Source organism: Vombatus ursinus, unplaced genomic scaffold (assembly GCF_900497805.2).
Source record: "Vombatus ursinus unplaced genomic scaffold, bare-nosed wombat genome assembly UNPS02014779.1, whole genome shotgun sequence".
NCBI lineage: Eukaryota > Metazoa > Chordata > Mammalia > Diprotodontia > Vombatidae > Vombatus > Vombatus ursinus.
The window spans coordinates 1,477,430-1,493,374 of record NW_020954557.1 but is presented as its reverse complement, the minus strand read 5'-3'; the positions used below and the strand labels follow the sequence as shown (position 1 = coordinate 1,493,374).

Below are 15,945 nucleotides of genomic sequence, written 5' to 3'. Positions count from 1 at the left end.
CCACCATAGATCACCCAAAGTAGTATTTCAGTCATAGAATTTGTGTGACTAAATCTATCAAGAAATCTTCAGATATAATTTTGCTATTTTATTCTTCTTTGTTTTTTAGCTCTTCATGATGTTATCAACACAAGTACTCTCTCTCCACTTCTGTCCATCACAACCCTTGCATACTACCCTAGCTTTCTATAAAATGACATTTATTTGGTTCTTTTCGTATTTCATAAGTATAAGCATGTTAACTTAAATTGAGGCATAAAAAAGTTCGGGGAAGATTAAATCTGACTTCCTTGGCCTGTCTCTATAACTTCATGGAACAAAGTTTCCCTTCCTAATCTCTACTATCCCCTGTGTGTTGCTTCCTCTATTCCTTTGTAAATCCCTTGAGAGCACAAGCTGTCCTTTTTTTTTTTTTTTTTTAATTAGTATCCCTGTGCTTGCCACATAGTAAGTGCTTAATAAATGCTTTTTCATTCATTCATAAATATATGGAAACATTTCTTTTGGGACTAATTTTAGCATTAGAATTCTAGCCTTAGCTAAACATACACCATTGAGAAAGCTGCTCACTATTCACACTATAGAAATAAGCCTTAAAGGTTCATGAGGCCCTAATAAGAGGACACAGTGAAGCAGCTGCCACCAAAAATGAAATTTAAAGTAATGATTTTCTATGCTTGGTGTATAAATTGACCCCAGTTTTTAATAAGATTTTTTAAAACTTAAAAGGGCAACTAACATACCACACTATAGGTATCATTTTGTGTTCCAAGGACATATAAGTAATAGCCTTGTTGTATAAAATTTTTATTTATGTAGTAGTATTTCAGTCACAGAATTTGTGTGACTAAATCTATCAAGAAATCTTCAGATATTATTTTGCTATTTTATTGTTCTTTGTTTTTTAGCTCTTCACAATGTTATCAACACAAGTACTCTCTCTCCACTTCTGTGCATCACAACCCTTGCATACTACCCTCGCTTTCTATAAATTCTCCCAAGAAGATCCACACAGTATACTGGAAGCTTTCCTAAGTTCTGTAAATGTTTCATAAATACCATATAATGGCTGGACTGTGTTTTTAAATCACTTCTTGATACTTCAAAAAAATCCATGTTGTTAAATATGAATTCTTATTCTTATTTCTAAAAGATAATATATCACACAAACTTGTCAGTCAGTAAGCATCGATTAAATGCCCACCATGCTGAGCACTGATAGTGCAAAGAAAGGCAAAAGACAATCTCTACTCACAAGGATATTTTCATTTACATTCTCATTCATATGTGAGAATAAGCCATGTCAATAAACATAATACTTCTCAAGTAAATTATGGTGCTAGATCATTAAAATGGATTTCTAGCTGGATTTTCTTCTTTGCCTCTGAGAGGGAGGCAAGAACTCTCCACTGTCCCTCCAAACTGCAAGCTTGCAAGAAGAAAATAATTTGTTCCATGAAATAGATCAAAGAATTTCTTTCACACGTCGTAGGAAAAGTCCCCATTCAGACAGTAAGAAAGACCGTGAAACAAATCCAGAGTTGCATCCTCTCTCCCATGACTCAGCCACATGTTTTGGGGTTACCCACATAAAGTAAAAAGTTGAGTAACACTATTGAACTTGTCTTTAATGAGCACCACTAGGTTCAAGATACTGTCTAAGTCTAAAGTACTTAAGTTCCTCTTAATTAAGTGACATTTGGTTTTATTATTTTAAAACTGTTAATTCAGCTATCTAATCACTATTAAAATTAAGCACCATGGCTATAAGAGATATGAAAAAAATAAAGGGAAAGAGAAATAAAGAAACCTGTTGCAGTTTGTGAAATCTGTTTTACCTAAATACATGTAAATCTTCTATTTATTCAGAAGTCCAACTAATGAAGATTCATACTCTGCATATGTGTTGATCTCCTTGCCAAAATGACCTAGTTTGGAGTTGTCCTAGATTTTTTAATGTTTAGATTAATGAATGGAATTTAACTAAATACAGAAGAACCTGGTTTAATAAAGTAAGCTAATAGAAATGGCTCTTCTTTCTTTTACAGTTAATTAATTTTTTTCCTATTCTGTTCTTTTCTCTCACTATTAATGCTTAGATTCTTGGTGAGTTTGTTTTTGAGGATTGTATTGTTTGTTTAGACAAGTAACTTTTTTCTTATCCCTCCATCAAGATCAGCCAACTTACTGATTGTTAGATCCATTTTCAAATGAGCCAGTTTTCTCAAATGTAACAAGTTTACATTTAAAAAGCCCTCCTATGCTTTTCCAAAATTAGGCCCATAAGATTAGCATGAGCCTTTTGATATCACCCTGTTACCCTTTCTCTCCCTATCAGTTCCTTCAATTCACTAAGCTAAAGAACCTACACTTATCCTATGTTAACCACAGCCAACAGTTGTTACATAGGTATAAATTCATTAAAACTGAACCTGTAGTCTTCCAAAAGAATTGTAGTGTTTTTGCCTAATTCTATGAAAAAAATGAAAGCTATCAGTAAAAATAGTATTTTCTTTTAAATGAAACCAATGGGAAGAAGTTATATGCACTAAGTTTCTCTTTTGTCCCACTATGTCTCTTTAGTTATACCCTGATATCTTTTTGTCTGAGCCTTTGCATGTTTTTGTCACTTTTTTTTAAACTTTACAAAGATTTTTGGCACTTTAATAATTTTTTTTTTGCAAAGGAGCTCTTACTTAACAATAGTAATAATAATTTCACTGTGCTAAATGTATAAATTTGAAAAGTTCTTAAAATTTTTTTTTTCTCATACAGAGAATTTGCTTGGCGTGATCCTGAACTGCCTGAAGTCATTCACATGCTACAACATCAGTTTCCGTCAGTTCAAGCAAATGCAGCAGCCTACTTACAACATCTGTGCTTTGGAGATAACAAAGTGAAAACTGAGGTACAGGATCTCTGAATGAAAACAAAGGAAAGATCACTCTTTAATTTAGAGGTCTCACATACAGGAAATTATTTTATTCAACTAAATAGTCTTTTTAAAATATTTTTACAACATTTTTTATTATTTTGTAATCCAATTACACATTTAAGTAGTCCTCACAACAGCTGGAATCATAATCTTGGAGTGATTTTAATGTAATTTCCAAATTATTTGTCTTTATAATTAGCTTGTTTTAAACCATAGAAAGTCTAGTCAATGTAACCTTATTTAAGAAAAATATTTTCTGATGCAGAACTTTGGAACAAAAATGTTTGTATTCCTTAAACTAATAAAAGGAAATGCATGTATGTATTTGGTATGATCAAACTTTATGCCAGCATATAGTGGCGTGAAGTTATAGGAAGTTATAAATATGACTTTCTATAAACTCTTAAGTTTTATCAGTATTTTTATCTTTTCAGAGCAGCACCAAATTATTGGTTATTGAGAGCTATGCATATATTTATTCATCACAGATATCCCTTAATCTTTCATTTGACTAATAGAATTACTGTTTTCGACATTTTCATTTATCAGTTTGGTCTATAAAACAATGTGTTTCTGGGACTTGGGGTTTTATTTAAATGATGGAGTAACAATACCTCTTGTAGTTATGTTTCCCTTGCGGGGTCAACAGATAATTAATTGATCAGAGATCAGGGTGGCAGAGTAGAACTTGTACTGTACAAGACATTAAGAAAGTTGGATTCTAGGTCTAATACTGCTACTAACTGTGGTGTGACCTGAGTACCTCAGTTTCCTCCTTTGCAAATGAAGGCATTGGACAAGATGACCTATAAGTCAGTCACTGGACTGACCTATGGATGGATACCTAAAAACACAGAAATTATACTTGGCCTCCCTGTAATATGCTCTGTACTTAACAACTTCTGTGTCTTTGCTCATACCGTTCCCTGGTCTGAGAAATTTATATCTCTGCCCCAGTTCAAATTTAACCTTCCTTCATGGTCCAACATAAATGCCACCTGTTCTTCTCATGTGACCTCCATACTGTCCTATACCACCTATCTCCTGCTGTTTTGGGTTGAGAGACAGAGTCCTTCAAAGAAGTAAAACTGTATAGTCTAGATTTATGCTGAATATTGGGACTTGAACCAAGAACTGTTGTTAGAGGTGCAGAACAGTGCATCCAAACTTTGGGTCTTAAACCCAGTAATAAAGAATGTAAGAAATCTTACAGTGTTCTTACCAGTCATGTCTTGTAGTCTGAATTTTGATGTCTCAGAGATTATAACAGAGTTGTGGTCTAGGGCAGTACACTATCGCCACATACTTATTAAGCAAGTACTATGTATAAGACCCTCTATAACTATCCTTTTCTTGTGCCTTGCTGTGGTATGGAGGTTACCCTGTGTTCTCAAAGGCCATGCCAGAGAAGTAAAAGCTCAGACAGATACTAACTATCTGGGAAAATGTGCAGTCCAGGTTAAATGTCAGACTAGCCTCGGTAAGTTTGGAAAGTCATAGCACCAGATGGACTTAAGGTTTTTTGCCTCTGCAGTTCTTAAAACTATTTGCATTATAGAGGGATTGGTGAAGGGAAATTTATTGTGGTGAAATTACAGGTCATTAAAGTATGTGCCGGGTATTGTACAAAGTACAAAGACTTTCCATTGGATCATTAAATGTCAAAGCTAAAAAGAAGCTTATAGGTCATCTTGTCCAATGCCTTCATTTGCAAAGGAGGAAACTGAGGTACTCAGGTCACACCACAGTTAGTAGCAGTATTAGACCTAGAATCCAACTTTCTTAATGTCTTGTACAGTACAAGTTCTACTCTGCCATCCTGATCTCTGATCAATTAATTATCTGTTGACCCCGCAAGGGAAACATAACTACAAGAGGTATTGTTACTCCATCATTTAAATAAAACCCCAAGTCCCAGAAACACAAATACAAGGTTCTAACAAAGCTGAGATTTTTGGAATTTTTATTAGTCATTCAGAAGGAGCTTCATTTGAGCATGGACAATATTTCTGTCTTTCTCCCTTCTGATTCATTTGCAGTCTCTGATGGAGAATTGGTCAGTGCCTAAGATTATTTTAGAAGAAGGTCTGGAACTAGTACTTCTTTTCATTTTATTGAATCAGCCAAGGTCAACTTAGACTTTCTAATATCTGGTACTCCCTAAAAATAAAAAAGTTTACAAACTTTTTATAACAATATGAACCTCTTTCATTCCAGATAAAAAGTTTAAGTATAGATATTTATTTGGTTTTCACTCAGGAATATCTTTAGTCCCAATTCTGTGGCTAAATTAGAAAAATACTTAGAGATATACTGATCATAATTGGAACTGATAAACCTAAAAGAAATAATTTTAAGGAGTACATTTGCCCTTCAGAATTAGGAGTAATTAGCTAAATTCTTAATTTTACCACCTACATTCCTAATATGATCTACATAGCTACTTGGATTCAGATTTTATTTTGTTTCATTATCTTCTGACTACAGGTTGATTGTTTTAAATCTTAAAGCTATTGAAGAAGCTATTTTTTGACAGCTAAGACTGTTTTGTATTAATTAGCACACAACTTGCCCTTCAAAATATATATTTGTACGAAAGGCATAATTTTTTAGTTTAAATTATCTAAAAGATTAAAGCCAGTTTGATGCCATATTCATGTAGAGATAGAAGAATTGACGTTCTTTCAAGATACCTGATGAACCCATGTATGCTATGTGCAAGGTACTATGAGGAATTAAAAATGAGAATCAGATTGCCCTCCCCCCCAAAAAAATGAATGAGATCAGTTTATAAAAGAGAAAAAATTTTAGAAAATCAGAAACTGCTATGTCCATTTATATGTCAACAAAACATGGAATTCAAATGCGGTTAATTACATACTTCATAAATATAAAAGTCAGACTAGCAAAATAAGAAATTGAGATATGAAAGAGCCTAGTCTCAGAAAAAGAAATCAAGCAAGCCATAAATGAAATGCTATAAAAGAAAAAAATCCTTGAGTCAGATTTGTAAGCTCTTGCCTAATATAATCAAAGGCATATGTTTGCAATGGAGACACACTAGAAATTTGCTCAGTACATTATTTGGCATGGTTTTTAAAATGCTAACAATAGCAGTAAGACAAGGGAACACAGTAAAAGTATTAATATTGCCAAAGAGGAAACAAAATCATCCCCATTGGCAGGTGACATAACATGTTGTACTTAATAAAGGCCAGAAAAATCAATGACGAAACTGAAAACAAATAGCTTCAACAAGAAAGCATGATACAAAATACAGTTGATCCACAAAAACGATCAGCATTTCTATATATTGTGCATTCCTCTGTTAGACTGTAAGCTTCATGATTATACTTTATCCTTCCTAGAACCTGGTATCATTCTGCACATAGTAGTGATGATACCAATAAATGTGAAATTTTAAGGCACTTAATGATTTATTTTATTGGAATTTACTTTCACGTATTAGCAATAATGTTGAACTGTTTATTCTATCTTTCCAGGTATGCAGATTAGGAGGAATCAAATACCTTGTTGACCTTTTGGACCACAGAGTTTTGGAAGTTCAAAAGAATGCTTGTGGTGCACTGCGCAACCTTGTTTATGGAAAATCTACTGATGAAAATAAAATAGCCATGAAAAATGTTGGTGGGATACCTGCCCTGTTGCGATTGTTAAGAAAATCTATTGATGCAGAAATAAGGGAGCTTGTAACTGGTAGGTACGAAATATAGATGGTTCTTTTTGTTTTCTTTTCCCAAAAAACCTGTTTCCCAGTAGTTGAAATTTGAAAAACTACTATAAATAAATCCGGCTTTCAGGCACTCTCAGAGAATTGAAGAGTTAATCAAATAATCAGGCTGAATCTACAGTAAAATGAACTTAGCACTATACCTATGCACAATATTATTAATTGTATGATCCTGGGGTTTCTTCATCTGTAAAGTGGCATTCTGGGCTGTTGTGAGGATAAAATGAGATAAGCACTATATAAATCTTAGTTGTTATTATTATTGATACTTCAGAAGCCACACTGTCTCTGAATATTAATTGTTAGGTCAGTAAACACAGAAGCATTGGTTAATAATGACTTCCTGTTTATAAAGTACCATGTAAATTATAATTTATTGTATTTGTACAATACAAAAGAAACACATGGAGTACATGAATAATATTTTGATTCTTTAGGTAATTTCAATCAATAATCAATAAACATTTATTAAGTAAGCAAGTGCTGGGGATATGAAAAGAGGCAAAGGACAGTCCCTGCCCTTGAGGAACTCACAATCTAATTTGATCAAAATATTTACAGAATTTTTGGGGGGAGGGGTAGGAGAATAAAATTATCCTTTACCTGTTAAGGAAAGGAATAGAAAGTAGACCTGTTATTTCATTGACATATATAACTCCCAGAGAGGGAAACTCCTTCTACCAATGTCAATCAGCACTTTCTTTGCAATTTATAATCTTCACAAGTTTGTTGGAGCACTGACAGAGTAAGTGAGTTGCCCCTGGATCACTCATCCAGGATGTGTCAGAGGCTTTCTGGCTTCAAGGTTCCAGTTATGTTTCCGTTAAGCCATAATTCCTCTCAGGGCAAACAAGAAAATTCGCCATCCCCTAAAGTGACCCACATTCTTCATTCTCCTTGCCTTTGTTCGTGCATTCCCTATCCCCAATTGCTTCCTGCTCCCAGCTCTGTCTCTTAAAAATATGCCCATTCTGTAAGACTTAGTTCAGATACCTCCTTCTCCATGAAACCTTCCTTCAGCCAATGGCCATAATAGAGTTTTATGGCCAAATTATCTGATTAACTGAAGGACTTTTTGGAAGCCAAGATGGATGTTCTTCATGTTCTTTCCTCATTTGGGGGGGGGGGGGAGATTTGTTCCTGCTTTGCTTTGCCCTGATTAGGGAGTTAGAAATAAATTATCTAATTGAGCATTCTTTCCTAGATTTCTTCAGAGATGGATATATTATACCTTATTGCCCATTGACTTGAAAGGGACCCTAATTTTGAAGTCTAGGGACTCTGAATACCTAAAATCTATACCTGTTTTATTTATGAACATAATTAGAATTGCTATAGTTTATCTAACAGGTAAGTTGAACATAGTTGTTAATTTATATATGTTTAGGTGTGTGAACATTTATTACCATTAGATTCAACTGTAGTTTTATTTTACAATTGTTTTTAAATTCAGTATTTAATATTCAATGACTCTGTTTAGCAAAATGAAAGCTTGGCTTTATACCAAGATCTGATATTCTGTACCAATTGTAAAGTACCATTCCGCTATCCTTGTACTCACTGCCTTTTAAGTTGGTATTGGATCTTTTACAAGAGTTACGTGGAACATTTCAGGAACAACAAGTTAAAGGCCATTTAATGAAATATCATCCTTCTATCATGTAATCATCGTTAATAATAAAAAATAATGTCTAAATGGGTATCAGTTTTATGAAAATTATTTTGAAAAGAAATTTAGCTTTAATTTTTAGTTAATATTTGTTTTTGGCCAAAGATAATTTAATTTTACTTTTTATGTCTATGAAGTGTAATAGATCATTGGAGAATACAATTATAGTCTTTACTTTTTTTTTTTTTTAATAGTCTTTACTTCTTAAAAGGCATACACTGTTAGTTGCTCTGTTTCTAAGCCTGGAGTCAAATTATAATTGGTGGTTTTGTTTTGGTTGTCTCTTTTGAAACATTTTAATGAAATCATAATGCATTATTTTGGGCCATCAAGTTGTAGATTTTTTAATTGTTTTGTATTTTTGTTGCAATCAATAAAGTTACTAGAAATCACCCTTTCTCTTCTTAGGACCTAGATATTAAGATTCCCAATTTCTTTTGTAGGGATTTATCCTATGAAAAGAAGTCTTAGATTTTGTTGTTGTTTTAATTGTTTGGAAGTTTAAGTGAGTTTTGTAACAGGGTTAATTAGGATTTATAAAAGAAGGAAAGGAAAGGATAATTGCTGTAATAGCATGTCATCAGGTACATTCATTTATTACTAAGGATTATTTATTATGCTTAATTTGCATCATTGAGGTTAGCAGAAAACACTATTAGAATATAACTTATGTTATGTAAAACTCTTCTTTGTAATGGTATTTTTTGTCATGCAATTCTTATCTGTATACATATCTCCTATTAGGAAAATGGAATTTTTTGTAAATCAAAAATTATTAGGAAACATTCAGATTACTGATTTATTTAACAAAGTCTTGGGAAAGTAAGCTTCTTACTCACCATTAGTTTATTGGAGACAATGACTTAGAAAGACAGCTTGAGTTAGGAAGAGAACATTATTAGTAACTTCTGCTTAAGTGTGTCAGGACTTTAAATGATCTTGACTAGTCTTCAGGTGATGACTCTTGTCCATGAGACTTTTATTCAAAGTCTTTTCAGCTTAGTAGAAGCTACCATAAGCTTGCATTCCACTGGTACAGCTTTCAAAAACTCAAGGGGACCTTTATGCCATGGTGAGTCATTAGAGAACCAGTAAGGAAGTGGGCAGCAGTTGCTAAGAATCACTTGGATTCAGAGGATGCTAGTGGTTTTTAGACAGTAAAATTTTAATTTACCTTTTGACAACTCTAAATATGATATCCTTCTTTTCCAAATATCAACAAGTGGACGTATTGCTGGAGGAGCTGAATCTTACAAATCCAGATATCCTTGCCATAAGCAGAACCAGAAGAAAGAAAAGAAGTTGTGGCTAAATGTGAAAGTGGTTCACAGGTTAATAAATTGGCTGGGTTTTTTGGTTGTTGTTGTATTCCCAAAAGCTTCAAGAATTTTTGTCCTGGGATATTTCTTCATCACATATTGCAAGTAATATTTGTATTTGCAAAAGGACCATTATGAAAATAATTGCAGCTATACACCAAAATCAGTTGCATAGGACAACATAGTTGAGAAATGCAATAAAGAACTTAAACCCTCCAAAGCAATTCAACATATGCCCTCATGCTTGGCTCCTTCAGTGCAGAGATGTGGGAATAGTTGAGGAAAGGGAGAAAAAAAATGGAGAAAGTTTGGTTCAAGAAAAAGACAGAGAAACCAGAGACACAGATTATATAGAAGACCCATGTCTGTATATATCATGAATACTTTATTTTTTTTTTAAGTATGCTAAATATGGCAAGCACCAAACCACAAAAAGAATGAAGTGGTCTACATTTCAGTGGATGGGAAAATACTGGTGGATATTCTGATTTTCAAGAAGTCAGCAGTTTGTGCAAATTCGTAGTTAAAATCAGAATTTATAATCAAGGAGAAAGAACAATAATGAGAAATATAAAGCATATAACTAAGTTTTAATTCTGAATTATTTAAACAAACTATCAATAATAAAAAATTAGAAATTTACCACAGAAATGATATTAATATCGAGTAGAGTTGAATTGGTTCACCAAGGGATCAAGTTTGGGAAGGAAAAAGTGTAGCCAGTATAAGGGCATATGACTTGGGAAAGTAATGGAGATCATTATGAGGACAAAGAATAGAGTCGAGGGCTTGCAAGGCAGTGGGAGAGGTGGAAAGAATACAGATTGTGATCAGATAAAAGAATTTCAGAGTTCATGCACATAGAAGTCTTGTGCATTTATCAGTGATAACAATATAAAGAATTTGAACATCTCTGTGTGTAGCTGAGGTAGAATAGAATAGGTCATGGGGATATATATATAATATATATGTGTATATATATGTATATGTATCTATATCTATATATATAGATACATATAGATATAGATATATGAAAGGCCATACAGGAGCTCACTCTTCCCACATATACTCCAGCAGTGAAGTAAAAGGAGGATAAGATCAAATAAGCAAAAAATCTGGAAAGTATCAGCATACTTCTATATCCAGCCTGGCACTGCACAAGAAACTGACCAAAAGCCAAGAATACTGGGTGACAGATCTCACCTATAAAGTCAGCACTGACTCAGATGAAAAGCCAAAAACCTATAATAGTGCCATGACTGAGGATATCTGAAGATACGGAGTGGGGAAGCAGGTCATAGAAAATCACAGTATTGTCCTGACCCAATGAGAGTTGGAGGGTGTGCAGTAAGAAGAGAGGAACCCAGAGCTCTGATTAGGAACCTTTAAGTCTGTCAACGTTCTGATCACAAACACGTTAACACTTTAAAGGGAGGTGGAACCTCTTGGCAAGAGCCATGAAAATTGATGTCAGGATGATTAAACACGGGCTGACCTAAGAATTGATTTAGCCTGTTCCAAGGACTAAGTCCCAAATCAAAAACTTATGCTGGGGACATTAATAAACAGAAGAAAACACTGAATACTATGAAGAAATATTATGGTCAAGTGGTACCTATGAACTAAACCCAGAAGAAAGTAACTCTAGAAAAACTACAAGCAGCACCTCAGACAAATAATGGATTGGCTGTAAGTGTTACCAGAGTACCTGCAAAGAAATTAAGCAATACATTTTTTAAAAATGTAAAAAGAGATTTGGAGGAAAGAATTAGAAGAAAAATAAATAGCTTTGAATAAAAAGTGGAAACCTTAACCAAGCAACAGATACCCTGAAAATGAGAATTATCAAACAAATTCGGTCACTCCATGAGACAGTGAAAAATATTAAAATATAATTAAAAGGTTAGTATCAAAAACAACTGACCTGGGAAACAGGTTAAAGAGATACAATTTAGGAATGATCAGAAGACTCCCTGAACACCATGACCTAAAAAATAAGCCTGGTTATCCTATTTCAAAACTCATAAATACAGAGTGGCTATATTTATTAGAACAAGAGTTTTAAGTGAAAATAGACTCCAATTACTTCCTGAATGAAACCACAAAATGAAAACTCCTAGAAATGTCATAGACAAAATTCAGAGTTTCTAGGTCAAAGAAAAAAATACTGATGGCCAGCAGAAATAGTTCAAGTACCAAAGAACTGCAACAGAAACACCAAACACTTAACAGCAACTGCTATATAGAAGGAAAATCTTGGAATATGATCATCAAAAAGTTAAGCAATAAAAGTTTACAATCAGCAATAACTTATCCTGAAAAACTTAGTATAATTCTACATGGGGGAAAATGGACTCTTAGTGACAGAAAGAAGACTGAACCACTGCTATTGAAAAGATCGGAGCTAAGTATAAACTTTGAATTACAAACATCAAGAGAAAGCTAGAAAGGTAAATATATTTGAGCAATCAAAGAGGCTAAATTATGCCAAAGTGCTTACCTTCTCATAGAGGAAAAAAACAAGTATCGCTTCAGAATTAGGTAAGACAGGAATTCGCACACAATGGTTTTCTTCAGAAGTAAAGAGGGAAAGTGAAATACTATAGGAAAGAAATGAAGAAGTCAGGTGAGGAATGTTCTCTGTCACATCAATGGATTTGCTTATCCATACTGCTAACCTCTCCCATTTTGTGAGCAAGTTTATCCCATTCACATTTACAATCGTGATAGTTAATTATTTTTTCCCATTCTTTTATCTTAAACTTTTTATGTCTTGGGGGGTTTCTTTGAAGAGGTGATCAGCAGGTTCTTGGTCCACCTTTCTTTTGCCCCAGGGGTCTTTCTTTGGGTCAGAATTTTTCATTTCTTAGGTTAGGTTTTGACCTGTGCCTGTTTTGTTGCCATAAACTGTAAAGTCTTTCTCTCCTGTTATTGGCCTTAGTCAAAACCTCTTCCTTTGGGTAAGGAAAGAGAGGAAGAGGGGAGGCTTTTTCTTTAATCCTCAGTAAAATTCAGAATTGCCCTCCAAAGACTTGTATACTACACAGAAATTTCACACTTACTCATTATGATCCTTTTTTTTTAATTAATCAGAAGACATGTGATACAGTGAGCACTGCATAAGATGTGTATGTCTTTCTTAAAACTGAAAGTCAAAGTCCATGGGCTGTGCAAATTTTATTAGTTCCTTTAACTAGTGGTAAAATATGTTGACAAAACAGTGTTTAATGCAAATCTAAGTTGATGAGTATCTTCTCTGAATATATATCGTTGACCTCATGTAGTAGATTGAGAGCATATCTCAGAGTCAGGAAATTCTGGAAAACTTGGATTCAATTTCTGCCTCTCACACATACTGACTGAGTGACCATGGTCAAGTCACTTAACTTTCTAAGTACCATCAGGCACTTATAAGACTAAATTGCAGAATAGCACTTCTGGGGCTATATGCCAAAGAGATCATACAAATGGGAAAAGGACCCACATGTACAAAAATATTTATAGCAACTCTTTTTGTGGTGGCAAAGAATTGGAAATTGAGAGGATGCCCATCAACTGGGGAATGGCTGAACAAGTTGTGGTGTATGAATGTAATGGAATACTATTGTGCTGTAAGAAGTGATGAACAGGCTGACTTCAGAAAAACCTGGAAAGACTTGTGTGGTCTGATGCTGAGTGAAGTGAACAGAACCAGGAGAATGTTGAACACAATAACAGCCACGTTGTACAATGATTATTACTGATAAACTTAACCCTTCTCATCAATAGAAGGATCTAAGACATCTCCAAAGGCCTCATGATGGAAAATGCTATCCATAAAGAAGAAAGAACTATGGAGTTTGAATGCAGATCGAAGCATACTATTTGCTATTTTTTTTTTCTTCTGTTGAGTTTAGTTTCCTCTTTCTGGTGGTTCCACCTATTGGTTCTAGTTCTTACTTACAACATCACTAATGTGAAAATATGTTTAATAGGAATGTATATATATAGCCTATATCAGATTGTGCACCATCTCGGGGAGGGTGGTGGGGAGGGATGGGGAGGAAAATTTTAAACTCAAAAGCATATGAAAGTGATTGTTGATAAAACAAAATAAATTAATTTTTTTTAAAAAAGACTAAATTGCAGAGTAGGCATTAACAATATGCATTGGCAAAGGAGGTTTCTTCAGTGGAAGCTCCCTATGCCAATTAAATAACAGTTCTAGTCCTAAAAATACACATACACACACACATTACAGTCAATTTTATTTTTGTTGTTTTATAACAGTTAGGAAATGAATATTTGTGTGAGAGTCATAACCAAGTCAATAGGATGCTAGATTTGGAGTTAGTAATACCTAAAGTCAAATCTCATCTCTTAACATTTATTATCTGTGTAGCTCTCTGAATCTTCATTTTCTTTTCTGTAAAAAGCAGATAATCATACCAATAGTACCTAACTCAAAGTTCTTATGAGGCTGAATGATATGAAATACGTAAATTGCTTTCTAAACTTTTAAAGATATATATATAATTATTATGATTACTGTTACAATATTAGAAGAAGGAATAAAAATGAAAAATAATATAGCATACAGTTGAAAAAACTCTAGTCTGTCCTATATAAGCAATTTATTGGTGCCCCCATAGTGAGAAATGATTGGAAAAACAGCACAGATTATAATAATTTCATACAGATTTAACCAATGTAAATCAATTGCCACAACAAGAAGACCAAGAGATTCTAAAAACCAGCTTAGTAAATTTAATCACTAAGCCAAGAGCAACACATTTAGTATTTTATTTTGTTGCAAAATGAAGTTGAACAGAACCAGGAGAATGTTGTACACAGTAACAGCAGTATTGTTTGATGTGAAAAACTGTGAATGACTTAGCTATTCTCAGCAGTACAATAATCCAAGACAATTGTAAAGGTATACTACCTGCCTCCAGAGAAAAAAACTGATATTGTTTGAATATAGATTGAAGTATGCTATTTTTGCATTTCTTTCTTTCATTCTTTTTCTTTTACTCAAGACTTCTTGTACAAAATGACTACTCTGGAAATGTTTTATATGGTTGCACATGTATGACATATCTGAATGCTTAACATCTCAGGGAGAGGGGAGGGATAGAAATTGGAACTCAAAACTTTTTTAGAAAACCAAATGTTTAACAATTGTTTTAACGTGTAATGGGGGGAGGGAGACAAAATACTGTGTGTGTTTGTGTGTATGTGTGTACATATATATAAATTTAATTTTAAAAAGAATTTCATCTTGTTTATCAAACTTTATGAAAAAGGGTAGTGGACAATTGTAAGCAGTATAGCTTCACAAAATAATGAAAATCAGTGGTGGCAGGGGAACATTTAATGGAAAAATTAGACCCAACTAAGCAGTCATCCCAGAGTCATTAAGGATGAAACTAAAAATTGGCCAGCAGGCATACAGGAAGAAGAACACTGATTCTTCAGCATTGTGACAGCAGAGACCCATCTCAATTTATCTCTAGCATCACAGGTCTGGATAAGCTTGGAGGGAAAGTAGATATGGCACTAAAAGCAAGAAAAAGGAGCTTCAATGGACCAAGTAAACACAGAGGAGGTTCATGCTGGAGGTGACATAATTATCAAAAAAGGAAACTGAAAGAATGTAACTACTGACTCGTATACTTAATTTCACATCTAAAATTTTTTTTTGCAAGAATAATTTATACGCAAATTAGGAGCATCCATAATGAGACTATTAAAGGGGAACAGGAAGGCTTCTACAAGTGATAGTCTATAGAAGACATCTTGACCATCACAGTTAACTGAAGGATGTAGGAAACACAAGATTCCATTATACTTATTATTTATTGACTAAAAAATAATTTGATTCTGTAGAGCAGAATGCTTGCAGCTCCCATGTGTATTTTAAAATTATTCAAATTTCCTTGAAAAATAAAACAGAACTTTGACCGTTTCACATCAAACGTGGGTAGAGAGAAGTATGTACACTCACCAAAAGTGTTCAGTACTGTTGTGGAAGTGATTAGTGATCACTCCAAGGAGAGGTTTCCCATAGATGATAAGCTCTTCCAGAAGCTCCCATTTACATATGACATGCAGATTGTATCAATCCTCAGAACACTGCAGGGCTTCCTTAATGAGCTTCCTGATCAGTTTTAAGATTTTGTTCGAACCATCCACAGAGGAAAAACCATGTGAATGATGGCTATTGTCCAGATTATGATAAGAGTTTGGTCCATTGTGTATGTATATATGTGAATTTGACTATGCAAGGGTA

At 33.8% G+C, this 15,945-nt stretch overlaps 1 protein-coding gene across 9 annotated transcripts in view; it reads left to right on the top strand.

Moving 5' to 3' along the window:
• The window catches only part of LOC114045738 (plakophilin-4), a 235,076-nt gene that overhangs the window by 191,838 nt on the left and 27,293 nt on the right, over window positions 1–15,945 (top strand). For all 9 annotated transcript variants that reach the window (XM_027865905.1, XM_027865911.1, XM_027865907.1 and 6 more), the window contains 2 exons: window positions 2,776–2,908; window positions 6,439–6,652. In XM_027865905.1, the coding sequence (XP_027721706.1) occupies window positions 2,776–2,908; window positions 6,439–6,652 (347 nt within the window). The remainder of the gene's footprint in view (window positions 1–2,775; window positions 2,909–6,438; window positions 6,653–15,945) is intronic.